At 48.0% G+C, this 13701-nt stretch overlaps 1 protein-coding gene across 1 annotated transcript in view; it reads right to left on the reverse strand.

Moving 5' to 3' along the window:
* Window positions 1–1771: 1771 nt before the first annotated feature.
* efna3a (ephrin-A3a) overlaps window positions 1772–13701 on the reverse strand; it is a 38803-nt gene continuing 26873 nt past the window's right edge. The window contains exons 2-5 of the mRNA XM_067256205.1: window positions 7448–7749; window positions 6705–6770; window positions 4686–4772; window positions 1772–1890 (exon numbers count right to left, since the gene is read on the reverse strand). Of these exons, the coding sequence (XP_067112306.1) occupies window positions 1772–1890; window positions 4686–4772; window positions 6705–6770; window positions 7448–7749 (574 nt within the window). The remainder of the gene's footprint in view (window positions 1891–4685; window positions 4773–6704; window positions 6771–7447; window positions 7750–13701) is intronic.

The following is a 13701-nucleotide window of genomic DNA, read 5'->3' on the forward strand; positions in this document are numbered from 1 at the left end:
TCCTTATTTTGTGTGTGTCAAGACTAAGTGCAGCACTGAAGGAGCACGGACTTTAAGCCAATCTCACCACTCCTCTTGTTTCATGCTGACATCATAGACGTCTTGTGTTGGCTAAGTAATTGAGTTTGGAGGATCTGTTGCATAAGAACAGGTTGACTCTACATTATCTCTGGTCACAGGTCTCAGCCAATACTTCTCTCCATTGGACTGTATTACAGCTATACGTCCATCTATTTTAAAGAATCCTTGGTAGGAATCAAAACATTGAGAAAAAAGGACGTTTGGCACAGTAGCTTAATAAAAAAGTCTAGAAATGCGCATAAATAAATACATAAAGTAATGCATACATAAATAATGTTATCAAATGTGAAACAAACAAATAAAAAAACACAGCTTAGCTCTTGATAATTCTATGTTGTCCTTCGTTACAAGTATAAAACATGTAAGCTGTTGTTTTAAGTAGCACATTCACGCATGGTAACAAAATGGCGGCAACAGTGATCTGTGACACAGAGCACAGTCTCCTCAGGCACCTGCCGCACTCTGGCGACTGTATGGGGTCATTTCCATGGTGACTGGAGATCGCTATAATGGCCAGTCATGTTTTTATAAGATTCTCTGAATTGGTTGAAGAATAGAGACTTGTGCCTGTATTGGAACGGAAATTCACTGCAACAGTGGGAGATTTTAGCATTGTAATTTAGCACTATTCGAAACCACTCTGTTGTTTGATTGCTGAAAAAGGGTCTGACAGCCACAGCCTGAGAGAGTGCAGTGGGCGGACTCTTGTTTCAGGCAGACCTAGCGCAGCTATGCTTCTGAAAGTGGCCTTTAAGCACTAGTTTGTACTTTTCTATGTGTGTTGATGGTTCAAAGGCAGAAACGAGATAGACAACGGACTAGTGCTGAGAGGGACCTCTTTGCCTCCGCAGAGAACAGCTTCTCATCTCCTCCCATCGTCAAAGTCACGCTGTTTGGATATCTGCCGGGAATAGATACCGCACTTGAAAGCTCGGCAGAGATCCTCTCCCACCGCTCGTATGTTTCCAGGGACACACACCAGGGCTCGTCTGTGATCGTCTGATAGCCACTCCAGTCTGACCCTGGCCCATCTAGCAAAGCATCTAGCAAAGCAGTGGCACAGCACATTAGAGGCCTGTTGTACAGCATACAGAAGGGTCCTGCAAGGCTTCCACTGCAACACAGCCAAGGCTGACTCGGCTCCACATTAGAAGCCTGCTTGTGTTTCCCAAGGTCTATCAGTCCATTTAGGTTTAGAATCCTTGTGTTCCAATCAGCTCCAATGTCCTTGGTCATTTCAGCTATCTAAACAAAATGCCATTTGGCTTTATTACTAGATGGATGGTCGTGCTCCAATTACAATGTCCTGATTGGGTGTGAGTGCTGGTGTAACCTAGCCGTACTGGGCACGGTGGCAGTATCACTGCTGTCTGAATGCCTGCTGTGCTGTCATTTCAGCAAGCTTCAGGAAACTCTGTTGCACATGCTAAAAGCCCTGCAACATGTTAAGTTACATGAACAGCGTGCCGAAAGGTGTGTAGAGATAGGATCTGAAGGCCTCTTCATAAGTGAGTCCCATGAAAGGAAGTGTTGCTTCTTGATTTCTTTTGAACTTTTTTTGAACTGGCATCAATTTGATTGTAAATCTGGCTTCTGATTGGTCGGCTCACTTCCCACGTTTGAATGAAACAAGGGGTCATTGGATGCGAAGCCCTTTGGACGGAGCGGTCCAGCTGTCCTTAAGACGTCGCTAGGACACCAAGTAGGCGGAAATGAGCAGCGTTGCCACGGTGAGTAACAGGCGGTCACGTGACGGGCTGCTTCCACTCACGCTCTTCTCCAGTTTGGGAACTTCGGGGTTAAATTCATCTGGGACAGAGGGAGAAGGGATCAGGAAGGGAGGATAGAGAGAGGGGAGAGGAAGGCGGAGAGATAGGCAGACCGGCAGACAGGCAGAGAGGAGAAAAAAAGGAGAAAGAGAGAATCAAACACCATATTAACACACCAATCTCAACTGATGTGTGATGCATACAAATTACCCACATGACAGGCAGAGATTTTACACATTTTACCCACAAACCACCAATTATCATCAAAGCTAGTACATGTACACAAGGTCCTTTAGCCCCATGGGAATAACGAATTCCATTTTTTTGTTCATGTATCTCTATTTCAATGATTTTCTTTCATACAGGAATTTCAATCAAATGAGATTACCATAAACCATAATGTGTTAGCATTGATTGGTCTCAATTGTACACAGCCAGAGGGTCAGAGATGGGAGAGAGCACATCTGGTTCTGGTCATGCTGTACATGCATAAGCAGCTTGTATGGGGGGGATGTTAAACACAGATCAGAGGGGGATGTAGTCAGGGATGGAAAGAGGAAGAGGAGGTGGGTGGGCAGGGGGAAACCCTGTCTTCTGTGGGGGGAATGGATGGTGTGAGGGGAGGGGGGCAACTGGAAGTAAGGAGCGAACTAGTCAGGAGAGAACTAGTCATGAACTAGTCAGAACTAGTCAGGAGAGAACTAGTCAGGAGAGAACTAGTCAGGACTAGTCAGGAGAGAACTAGTCAGGAGAGAACTAGTCAGGAACTAGTCAGGACTAGTCAGGAGAGAACTAGTCAGGACTAGTCAGGAGAGAACTAGTCAGGAACTAGTCAGGACTAGTCAGGAGAGAACTAGTCAGGAACTAGTCAGAACTAGTCAGGAGAGAACTAGTCAGGAACTAGTCAGGACTAGTCAGGAGAGAACTAGTCAGGAACTAGTCAGGACTAGTCAGGAGAGAACTAGTCAGGAACTAGTCAGAACTAGTCAGGTAGGTCAGGTGTCTCAAGGCCTTGTTCTCTCTCCAGCACACAAGTGTGACAAGAGACCGGCGTCGAGATGATGCTGATAAGACATGTGACGTCAGACTGGAAGGAGAAGCAGGGAGGGGAATGTCTGGAATGTTCTTGTTGTTGTTGATTCTTAGGGGGAAGAATCCGATCTGGCCGGACTGGTTAGTCCTTTGGCACGGCCCCTGTCAAGTCTGCTGAGTCACACCCTGTTATTATCTGTCTGCTGACACCAAGCTATGACATCTACACACCTGACAGAGGAAATAGAAAAACTAAATAACAGTTTAACCAGAAGAGAGGAGGAACAGGAAGAGAGGTTGTGTGGATTTTATGTTTACAGATAGCTCAGTAAGGAGACACATTGAACTGGTTTCAATTATTACTATGATTGATTACTGTATGTTACTATACTAAAAGTGAGTGTTTTACTTACTCCACAACAAGGATCAGAGGTACCCCAATAGAACGTAACGGTTCTCTAGGTATTATAGATACATTATTATAGATATAACATTCAATATTTTTGATTAAAAATGATTATGGAAAAAATATTCCCAGACCAGCTTTACGTAATCTGTCCAATACCAAAAGGGTTACAGACGGAGACATATGTTGCAAAGATTAGCCTGTGGTGTTTTTTTTCTTCCGTACTGCGGGTGGTATTCAGGAAACACGGCTGGACAACATGTTCTTTACCACCATCAGGGGTCTAGTCCGTTCAGACGTGAGCTTTTTGATAAACGGAGAGCGAAGCGTCCTAGAGATGGCCGGGGTGAATCAACGAAGGACAGAGAGAGAGAGAGAGAGAGAGAGAGAGAGAGAGAAAGAGACAGAGAGAGATAGACAGAGAGAGAGAGAGACAGAGAGAGAGAGAGAGAGAGAGAGAGAGAGAGAGAGAGGGAGAGAGTGAGAGAGGGAGGGAGAAAGACAGAAAGAGAGAGGGAGAGAGAGAGGGAGAGAGAGGGAGAGAGAAAAAGACAGGGAGAGAGAGAGAGAGAGAGAGAGAGAGAGAGAGAGGGAGGGAGGGAGAGAATGAGAGAGAGAGCTGGTGACCAGCGGTCAGCAAGGCCATCAGTGTTATGCAAGTGTTTATGAGTGACAGTGTGTGAGTGTGTGTGAACTCTTTCATGGAGCTAAGTGGTATGGCGTGCTGGAGGCTTTGTGATTTGTTTTATTTCGTAATTCTTAGTTTTCTCTCAGGCATGGGTTACTGTGAACTGGCCGGGCCATTGAGCCTCTCTGAGAATCCGAATGCACTTTCCCCATAGCCCCGGAGCCTTTCCTCTCTCTCTCCCCCACTCTCGCCCTCACACGCGCATCTCTCCATCGTGCTCTCTTCCTGACCCCCTCCCTTGTTCTCTCTCTGTCTCTCTTTACCTCTCTTGCTCTCCCTCTCCCTACCTCTCTCTACCGTTCTCTTTCGCTTTTACTCTCTACCCACGCACCCACTCTCGTTCTGTGCCCTGGTCGGAGTTTCCATCTCAGGCGGGTCACACACTTTCAGCTGACCTTTAAACTCCCTTAATCCTCCAGACCTAATGATTGTCATCTACGCTGAGAGAATAGGAATGACCTTTTGCATAACCACTCTGCTGCAGTCATAACCACTCGATCGAACACTTGCCTTTCCTAGGAAGGTGAAGTAACTAGGAATATTCCACGAATCGTAAGACACTCCATGTTCCGAGTTTGGTGTTTGAGTGTTCAGAGTGAGTTGGGTGGGTGTCTATGTGCGGGCATCTGCGCAGTTAGTTTCGTTAGTACGGTCACTGTATTCCGAGCTAGAAGGAGAGGTGGCTGTACTGAGACGAGTAGTTACTCACCAATGTCGTTTATTTTTATATTGGGTCTGACGGTGTAGTCAGGAGGGGTTTGGCTGTCATCATCATCATCCTCATCTGCCTGGGACACTGAGAGACAAAGACAGTAAAGCACAGACATGATTATACACACGCACACACACACACCGTGTACACTGACACTGGACAGGGATGCATGTACTGACACATGCACTCACACACACACACACACACAGACACGCACACACACATTGTATGCACAGGGACAAGATGTTATCGGCATTCAGTGGCCAACACCCACACCAAACATATACAATGTTTTTCATAACACCCACTGCACTAACATAATGACGGGTATATAGAGAATTTGACAATAACAGCTGTTGAGCAGTGCATTGAGGCACAGAGAAGAAAAGCATCTGACAGAGTCTAGACGCTGAATTCAAATAAACTCCTTCAGTGTCACTGTGGGAAATGGGTATGTGACTGATCCATATTACACAGAACATGTGGTGTAGCAGCATGTGGTGCTGGATGTACAGGGATTTAACGCCTTGTTGGTGGATGTTGTTGAACCAGGTAATATCTGAACAAATAAGACTCGTATGTTCTGGATATGTGCCTAGCTCTCTAAGTGAGACGAGAGGACTGAAATAAAATAAGAGGTGAAAGAATACCACAGAGACTAAGTGGGGTTCAACGGTTGGCTGTGTAACTGACCTTGCCGGACAAAGGTTGTGGGTAAAAAAACTACTATACACAAAAACACTCACACACACATCCATGCACCCACACATGAGTCTACACACAAACACACAGCAACCATCTAAATCTGAAACCAAATATACAGACATACAGTCCCTTACAAACACACATGGACATGCACGTACACACACACCCACACACACACAGACACATACTAAAAGGAGTGGACCCGAGGATAGATGAGCCGTGACATTAAAAGAGTGGGGGTTAAGGTGATGTGTACACAGAGGCTGACACTGGCCTGAGAGTGGTATAGATGAATGCTGACAAGGTTAGGTGTGTGTGTGTGTGTGTGTGAGGGTGTGTGATGCTTTCAGTACTGGGCTCTGATCAAAGGCCCTCAGGGGAAGGGAGGCAACTGGGGTAAAAAAAATATCACATCAACTGCCACATAGAGACATTACCATCTGAGAGACAAAGCACAGAAAGAGAGAGAGAGATGGAGTCTGTCAAAAAACAACAACATGACTGTGGATTGCATCGAATAACATAAAAAGCCTGCAGGACACATTAACATTATTGCTGTATCCATTGTTTGATTCATATGGTTAATAGAAAGAGAGCTAGGCTTGACAAAGACTACAATAAGAAATGGAGAGAGACAAAACACTGTATGGAAAGTCCACACACCTGAAAGGGAAAAAGCCAGAAAGAGAGAGAGAGCGAGAAACTCAAGACAACAGAGCAGAGAGATTTGGTCTGTGCTTACAGTAAGTGCTTTTGTAGGAACCAATGTGCTTATGTGCTTTTGAATGTTTTCTTTATAGAGATACTTGCCAGGGACTGCAGATGGAAATGAGCCTGTCAGGCTAAATTTGGCACATGCACATGATGGACCCAAGTTCTCATGTTAAAAAAAATGAAATAAGCATAAAACGTAAACATAGACAGAGACCAGTTGACAGGGCAGACAGTGGAGGAAGAGAGAGCAGACAGTGGAGGAAGAGAGAGCAGACAGTGGAGGAAGAGAGAGCAGACAGTGGAGGAAGAGAGAGCAGACAGTGGAGGAAGAGCGGGCAGACAATGGAGGAAGAGAGAGCAGACAGTGGAGGAAGAGAGAGCAGACAGTGGAGGAAGAGAGAGCAGACAGTGGAGGAAGAGAGAGCAGACAGTGGAGGAAGAGAGAGGGCAGACAGTGGAGGAAGAGAGGGCAGACAGAGGAGGAAGAGAGGACAGACAGTGGAGGAAGAGAGAGCAGACAGTGGAGGAAGAGAGAGCAGACAGTGGAGGAAGAGAGAGGGCAGACAGTGGAGGGAGAGAAAGCAGACAGATGCTTACCCGTGGAGCAGCAAACGTACACCCTCAGTCTCAGACAGCTGTGGCCGTGGTGATGAGTGGGCGTGGCTGCCAAAGAGTACAGATATGTGTTAGTCCTCTGCCCTCTGCAGGCCGCCGTACAAGCCAACGCTCATGACACAAGACACAGACAAACATGGGGGCGCCCAGATCCTCATCATCCTCATCATGTTGTTGTTCTCATTGTACTATTCATCGTCATTCTGCTCTTCCTCCCGTCATCATCCTTCTCCTGCTAGTCTTTCTCATCATCCTTCTCCTGCTAGTCTTTCTCATCATCCTTCTCCTGCTAGTCTTTCTCATCACCCTTCTCCTGTTAGTCTTCCTCATCATCCTTCTCCTGATAGTCTTCACCATCACCCTTTCTTGCTAGTCTTCATCTTCATCATCCTTCTCCTGCTAGTCTCCATCATCATCCTTTTGCTAGTCTTCATCATCATCATCATCATCGTCCTGCTGCTCTCCCCATTCATCATCATCCTCCTTCTCCTCCTACTCTTAATGATCATTCTACTCTTCCTCCAATCACCATCCTCTTCATCCTCCTCCAATCATTATCCTCCTACTCCTCCCCCACCTTCATCATCCTACTTCTGATCCTCCCCCCCACCCACCATCATCATCATCATCATCATCATCCATATCATCACCATCCTCCTCACTGTCAATCCAATCATCAATCCTCTTCCTCAACATCAATATCATCATCTTCCCGGGGGACTCACAGATGTAGTAGTACTCGTGGCCCACGTTGAACTCGTAGCCCAGTGAGAAGGCGCTGTATCGCTGAAACTTTTCAGAGAACTTGATGGGTGCGTGGGGCGCGTGGGGGCGGTTGCACTCCCACCTCTTGAAGCCCATCTGAGGGTCGCAGGTGCGGTAACCGCGGTAGCTGACCATGTAGAGGACATACTGCTCGGCGGTGGAGCGCTCTAGCGCCCCTCGCTGGCTGGCGTTGTAGTGCGGGCAGTAGATATCCAGGTAGTCATTAACGCTGACCTGCACTGTGTAGCCTTCCTTACGCAAGCTGGAGAGAAAGAGAAGGAAAGCAGGGGGGGGGGAAATAGATAGAGAGGTTAGAAGATAAAAGAAAGGATGGGTGCAATGATACAGGGATATATCACACAACTATAAGACTCTGCTACAGAGAGATATTTTCCTCCCTCTGCATAAAATACCCATTTCCTCATTCTGTTCCCCAAGGCCCCTGCCAGGGAACCTAGCTGCAGAAAATAAACTACAACTCCCAGAAGGCTGCAGTCACTGAGGTGGAAGGAGACCGTGCCAGTGGCCTGAGAGGTGTTCTTCTGCCTCAGGGGAACACACAGTAACATGTAAAGGGCTTCTGGATAGCACTGATGACCAACGTTGTTTTAGCCGGTACATAGGGTCAGTCCTGGGGTGTGTGACGCGATATTGTGGAGGACAGAGAGATGCACTCACATATACTGGACACATATACTGGAAACATACATATATTCACCACACTATACACATAGCCACATTATCACTCAGACACGTACACAAATTCACAGACATACACAAGTTACCACAGGTACACAAACCCAAAGACACACACATAAACAGAAGTGTAGAAACCCACAGACACACACAGACACACACGCAATTCTGATGACTCTGACTCTTAGTCAGGACACAATGCGTGTGCTAATGGATTTCAACTTTCCCCCATGTCATTACTCTGTTTAATGTACTAAGTACACTTATTAAGATCATTAGACAAAGGTTGACAATAACAAGCAGATATCATTAACATGATCCTGCAGGTGCAGAAGGGAGAACGGAGGAGTAGGATTGCATTCTTCCCCGGCGGCGGGTGGGAGAGTGGTCCATTTACTGGAGTAGCAGTAACAGTTATCTACCAGCGGGTGGCAGTATTGTGATGCATTCTGCCCAAGGCTTTACTCTTTCACTTTCTTGTGCTCTTCTTTCTTTCATTCTCTCTTGTTCTGTACCTTTTTCGCACTCTCATTGTTCTCCGTCACACAGTACATGTATGCAGACACGCATGCACACACGCACGCACACACACACGCACGCACACGCACACGCGGTAATCTATACTAGGTCAGGTCTCAAGAGAGATTATTATTCAATTACAAAATGAGGATCAGGAATGTCACAACACCTCTCCCTTTCTCTCTCTCTATCTCTTTAACTGTCTTATAAATACTATCTCTCTTACTACGACGCTGCTGCTTCTCTTTGTCTTTTTTATTTGTATTTCGCTCCCGCCCTCTCTCCCCCATCCCTCTCTCTTCTCCTTTCCCTCTTTTGCCATTACACACATGCTAAGGCAGATGAATATCGTATCTTTTAACCACTGTTCCTTCCCTGCCATCAATCTTATCTCTCCCCCACCCATGTCTCTCTGATGCAGGATGACAGATTTGAGTCTTGCAGTGTTGCGAGAAGAAACAACACAGCCATGCTTCAAAGGGACTATATTTAGAGAGGGAGGGGGGCATGGGGGGAGGGAAAGAGAGATGTGTGTGTATGTGTGCGGGGAGGAGGAGGGGGTGAAGCGTGGAGAGGTTTGAGAGAGAGAGAGAGAGAGAGAGAGAGAGAGAGAGAGAGAGAGAGAGAGAGAGAGAGAGAGAGAGAGAGAGAGGAGGGTGGGAGTAGAGGAAAGGAGAAGAGGAATGTGATGACATATGGGGAATCATGGACACAAATGGGGTGGAAATGCAGAGAGGAAGAGAGATGCAGTCACTGAGAGTGGAGCAGAACCGAGAGAAAACGAGGGAGAGAGTGCGCCTTGTGACTCCCTTGCGGGTAACACGCACTTGTGTGTGTGTGTGCGTGTGTGTGCGTTTCAGACTTCTTCATATTCTGCTTAGTGTTGTTCTAGATGGAACGTCAGACCACGCGGTTATATCATCATTCAGTCACAAAGGCAGGGCCTAGTGTAAGGCAGGAGGAGGAGAGGAGAGAGGATGAGACAGGATGAGAGGAGAGGGTATCTATAGGGGCAAGGACTTATATAAGCACTCCACTTAGAGACACAACGCAGAAGTGCTGGGGCAAGGCAGAGAGCGAGGGATGCTATAACAGGGAGGGAGGGAGGGAGAGAGAGGAGGAGGAGAGGAAAAAAAAGGGAGGGAGGGAGAACGAGGAAAGGTACAGCAGAGAGCCGGAGACAGATATGGAGTGATGGAGAAAGAGAGGGGGGAGGAAAGGAGAGTCGGGGGGGGGGGGGGAGAAGACAGGGAACAAGAGAACCAGCTGGGGAGAGGATGAGAAAGAGAGAGGGAGGGGTTAAGGGTAAAAAGCTAAAGGAATGGAGGAGAACCGTGTGAGCGATGACAAACATGTGAAAGAAGCGAGGGAGAAAAGCAGAGGGGGAGACAGAGATAAAGTGTTCCCCAGGGTAGCATATATATGTAGTAAAGCGTAAGGAAAAACTCTCCCTCTCTTTCTCTCTCGTCCTCTCGTTCTCCCCCTCCCTCTTTCCCCCCCTCTCCAGCCTTCTCTGCTGAGCATTGTCTCCATGTCGGTTTTGCTGTCTCATCATCATTTTCCTGAGTGGGAAAGCAGGCCTCGTTAGTAAAGCCAGCCCAAGCTGGAGACAGGCGAGGGAGGGGGGTGGGGGGGGGGTGGGGGGGGTGGGGGGTGGGGGGGTGGGGGGGTGGGGGGACAACAAGGGAGAAGGGAGGTGTGGAGGGGGGAGGGGGGGGTTCGAAAAACAAAGGCTTAGATAGCACCACTGACACCAGGTACACCAGTACCTTTCACATCTTCCATTAAAAAAGCACGAGAGAGAGAGAGAGAGAGAGAGAGAGAGAGAGAGAGAGAGAGGGAGAGAGAGAGAGAGAGAGAGAGAGAGAGAGAGAGAGAGAGAGAGAGAGAGAGAAAGTGAGGCGTACAAGATCCACATCTTCCAGGTGGTACCGGGTAGGCCATTCCTAAACAAACACCTGAATGGGTGATCATACAACTACCCGAAACCTCTATTCCAAACTCAGTCTGTTGTAGTTAATCACAACCCTGTGGTTAACCTCAGACTGGTTATCTAACCATCATAAAAGCTTGCATCAAACCACCATGAGGTCATCATAACATCACTCCTTACGTGACGTAACCAGGATGGATGGATGCTAAAACACCATCGACTCATCTAACAACATCGACCAGCTTAGAAGACAAGATTCAGCTGATTTTCTATAAGGGTATTAGACAAGTCGGTCTGGTCTTGTCTGTGCTATGAAGAGCCAGTCTTGGCTGTTTCTTCTCCCTGTACTTCAGCCTCAAAACTCATTCCACACGCCCACTGTCTCCTGACAACGTGCCAGTTGATTGAGTTAGCCTCGTTATTAGTGCCCATACTCCGAAGTTGTTCCAATCCAAAATGGCGGAGGAGGAGAGCCGACACTGAGGACCTGAGAGGCTCCGCGGAGAAAAGTGGCAGACGCTACCGCAGCAGCCTCCCAGTACCGGAGGGTATCCCAGAGTCCCCGGCTGCCACCATTGGCGAGCAGTGATGATGATTCAGAGATGAGTCAGGACTTTGGCGACGCTGATGGGTTGGTGGTGGAAAAGGGAGTGTGTGTGTGTGGGGGGGGGGCTTGGATTGTGTAGCCTGAGCACTCAGTGTTAATGTGTGTGTGTGTGTGTGTGTGTGTGGGAGGGAGGTGGGGGGGGGGGGGGTAGAGGAAAAGGGTTAGGGGTTGAGCCATCTAAACGTTACTCTAGCCCCTTAGTGTGGTGGCTCACATGTTGGGGAGATAGGAAAGGAAAGTGGGGAGGAGAAAGAGAGAGGGAGCGCATCAAGGGAGGTTTTTGGACTGGCTGGCTGGCTGGTTGGTGAGACTGGGTGGGCTGGATACAGGCAGAATACAATTAGCTGGAGACTTATGTATGGAATATTGTGACAGCACCCATAGTCATTTAGAAAACGAGACACAACCAAATCACTTCCAAAAGCAATCTCGCAATGACGGACACTGTAGTAAGAATCATTGGCATACTAATGTGCTGCACGTCAAATCTCAACACAAGTCAGCCTTGGAGTGTCTTCCCTGTCCTGCTGCAGTGACAAGTGACAAGAGGACCTTTTCCAAGGCGGCCATCTACTTGTATGCCCATATTATTACTGAAGGGCTGAGCTCTCTCTATTCATCCGTGTTTTTCAAAGCCCGCAGTTGAACAGTGAAGCTTGTTCTCTCCCTCGCCTCTCTCTTCCTGTTGTCCTGTTTGCTCAGAGGGAGGCATGCAGGTGTCGGTGCTGACAGGGATTTTTCTCGAGACTGTAAAAGGTTGTGTCAGACAATGGAGGCCCCTTCATCAGGACGGATTCTTCCACCGTTCGCCGCCTCAGTGGGAATGTCAGCGCCATGTTCAGGGTAGGAAAAGGGAGGGGGGGAAGGGGAGGGGGGATGGGGGTGAGGGGAGGGGATGGGGGGGCGCGGCAGCCATCGAAGGAAAACAAAAGCTCTAATCTTGGGGAGACGTCTAAAGTCAGGCCACAGGCGGTATGGGTGAGATAATGGCACGAATGGGACCACACAGTCCACACACACACAACGTGGGCACACACTCTTTCTCTCACACACTCGACACACACACAGGCTACGTGGTTATATCGAACAAGCGCACCGACACTGGGGTGCGGAATGAGTTTCTGCTAAACAGTACCTCCCACAAAAAAATGTCATATTATCAGGCTGAGCCGGTGAAGTGGCACACGGGCCGTAGAACAAGAGAACTACTTCCATCTGTTCAAAGTCCTGTGTGTGTGCTTTGAAGTGGCGCGTGTGAGAGCCCGCTCACTCTCATAGGAGACTGCCACAGTGGGGGGCTACCTTTCACAAACCTCACTCTTTAAGCCTCTCCTTTGGGTTGGCACTGAGAGAGAGTAAGAAAAGGAGTGCGTGTGTGTGTGTGAGAGAGAGACTGCTAGAGAGAGAGAGAGAGAGAGAGAGAGAGAGACTGCTAGAGAGAGAGAGAGAGAGAGAGAGAGAGAGAGAGAGAGAGAGAGAGAGAGACTGCTAGAGAGAGAGAGAGAGAGAGAGAGAGAGAGAGAGAGAGAGAGAGAGAGAGAGAGAGAGAGAGAGAGAGACTGCTAGAGAGAGAGAGAGAGAGACTGCTAGAGAGAGCGAGAGAGAGAGAGAGAGAGAGAGAGAGAGAGAGAGAGAGAGAGAGAGAGAGAGATGGAAGGAGAGGGGAAAAGAGAACAAGAGTGTAGGACCTATTTCTAGATTGGACCCTACACACAGGGACAGTGCCAACCAAATAGAACCTGGCTTTTATCTCTAAGCCAGAACAACTGCAGGGATTTAACTGCACGCACACACACAAACCTGCATCGTACATGTCATTATAATTATAATACAGTCTCACCCGTGTGCACACATACATGGTTAGCAAGGGCACACCGGATTGTCCTCATACAACCTCACACACTTCTACATGCACGCACACACACTCCCACACAAACAAGCATACACAAACACACATATTGAACGATCACCTCTTCCCACACACAAACACTTATACATACACAAATTCCACTTGCCACCCACACACATACACACACCCAGATTGTACATACAGAACACACATAGACCTCCTCCTATATTAATATTTGATGTGTTCTTAAAATAACCCGTCCCTTTACCGGTCCACAGTCTGTTTGTGTAAACAACCAATGTACAGCTTCAGGCCAGTGGAGGAGAGGTAATGAGTGTATTAACCTGACAGCAGAGTGCACAGGTCAGTCCACACAGCCCACTGGTGCTGGGGAGAGAGGAGGACAGGTAGATCTCTCTCTGCAGCCCTCTAAAGAGGCAGGACTGGAGAGAGAGCAGACCGGGAAGGTATCTCTGCAGCCAGAGAGGAGGTGTTGCCGGGCCGGGCTGGCTCTGAGCTTCCGAAAGGTAAGATGGGCCATATTTCACTCTCTGAATAATTGACTGACCTTAGCCCACGTTTTCTCTCTCACGTCACTCTCTCTTTTCCC

The sequence above is a fragment of the Osmerus mordax genome, chromosome 18 (assembly GCF_038355195.1).
Source record: "Osmerus mordax isolate fOsmMor3 chromosome 18, fOsmMor3.pri, whole genome shotgun sequence".
Taxonomy (NCBI): domain Eukaryota; kingdom Metazoa; phylum Chordata; class Actinopteri; order Osmeriformes; family Osmeridae; genus Osmerus; species Osmerus mordax.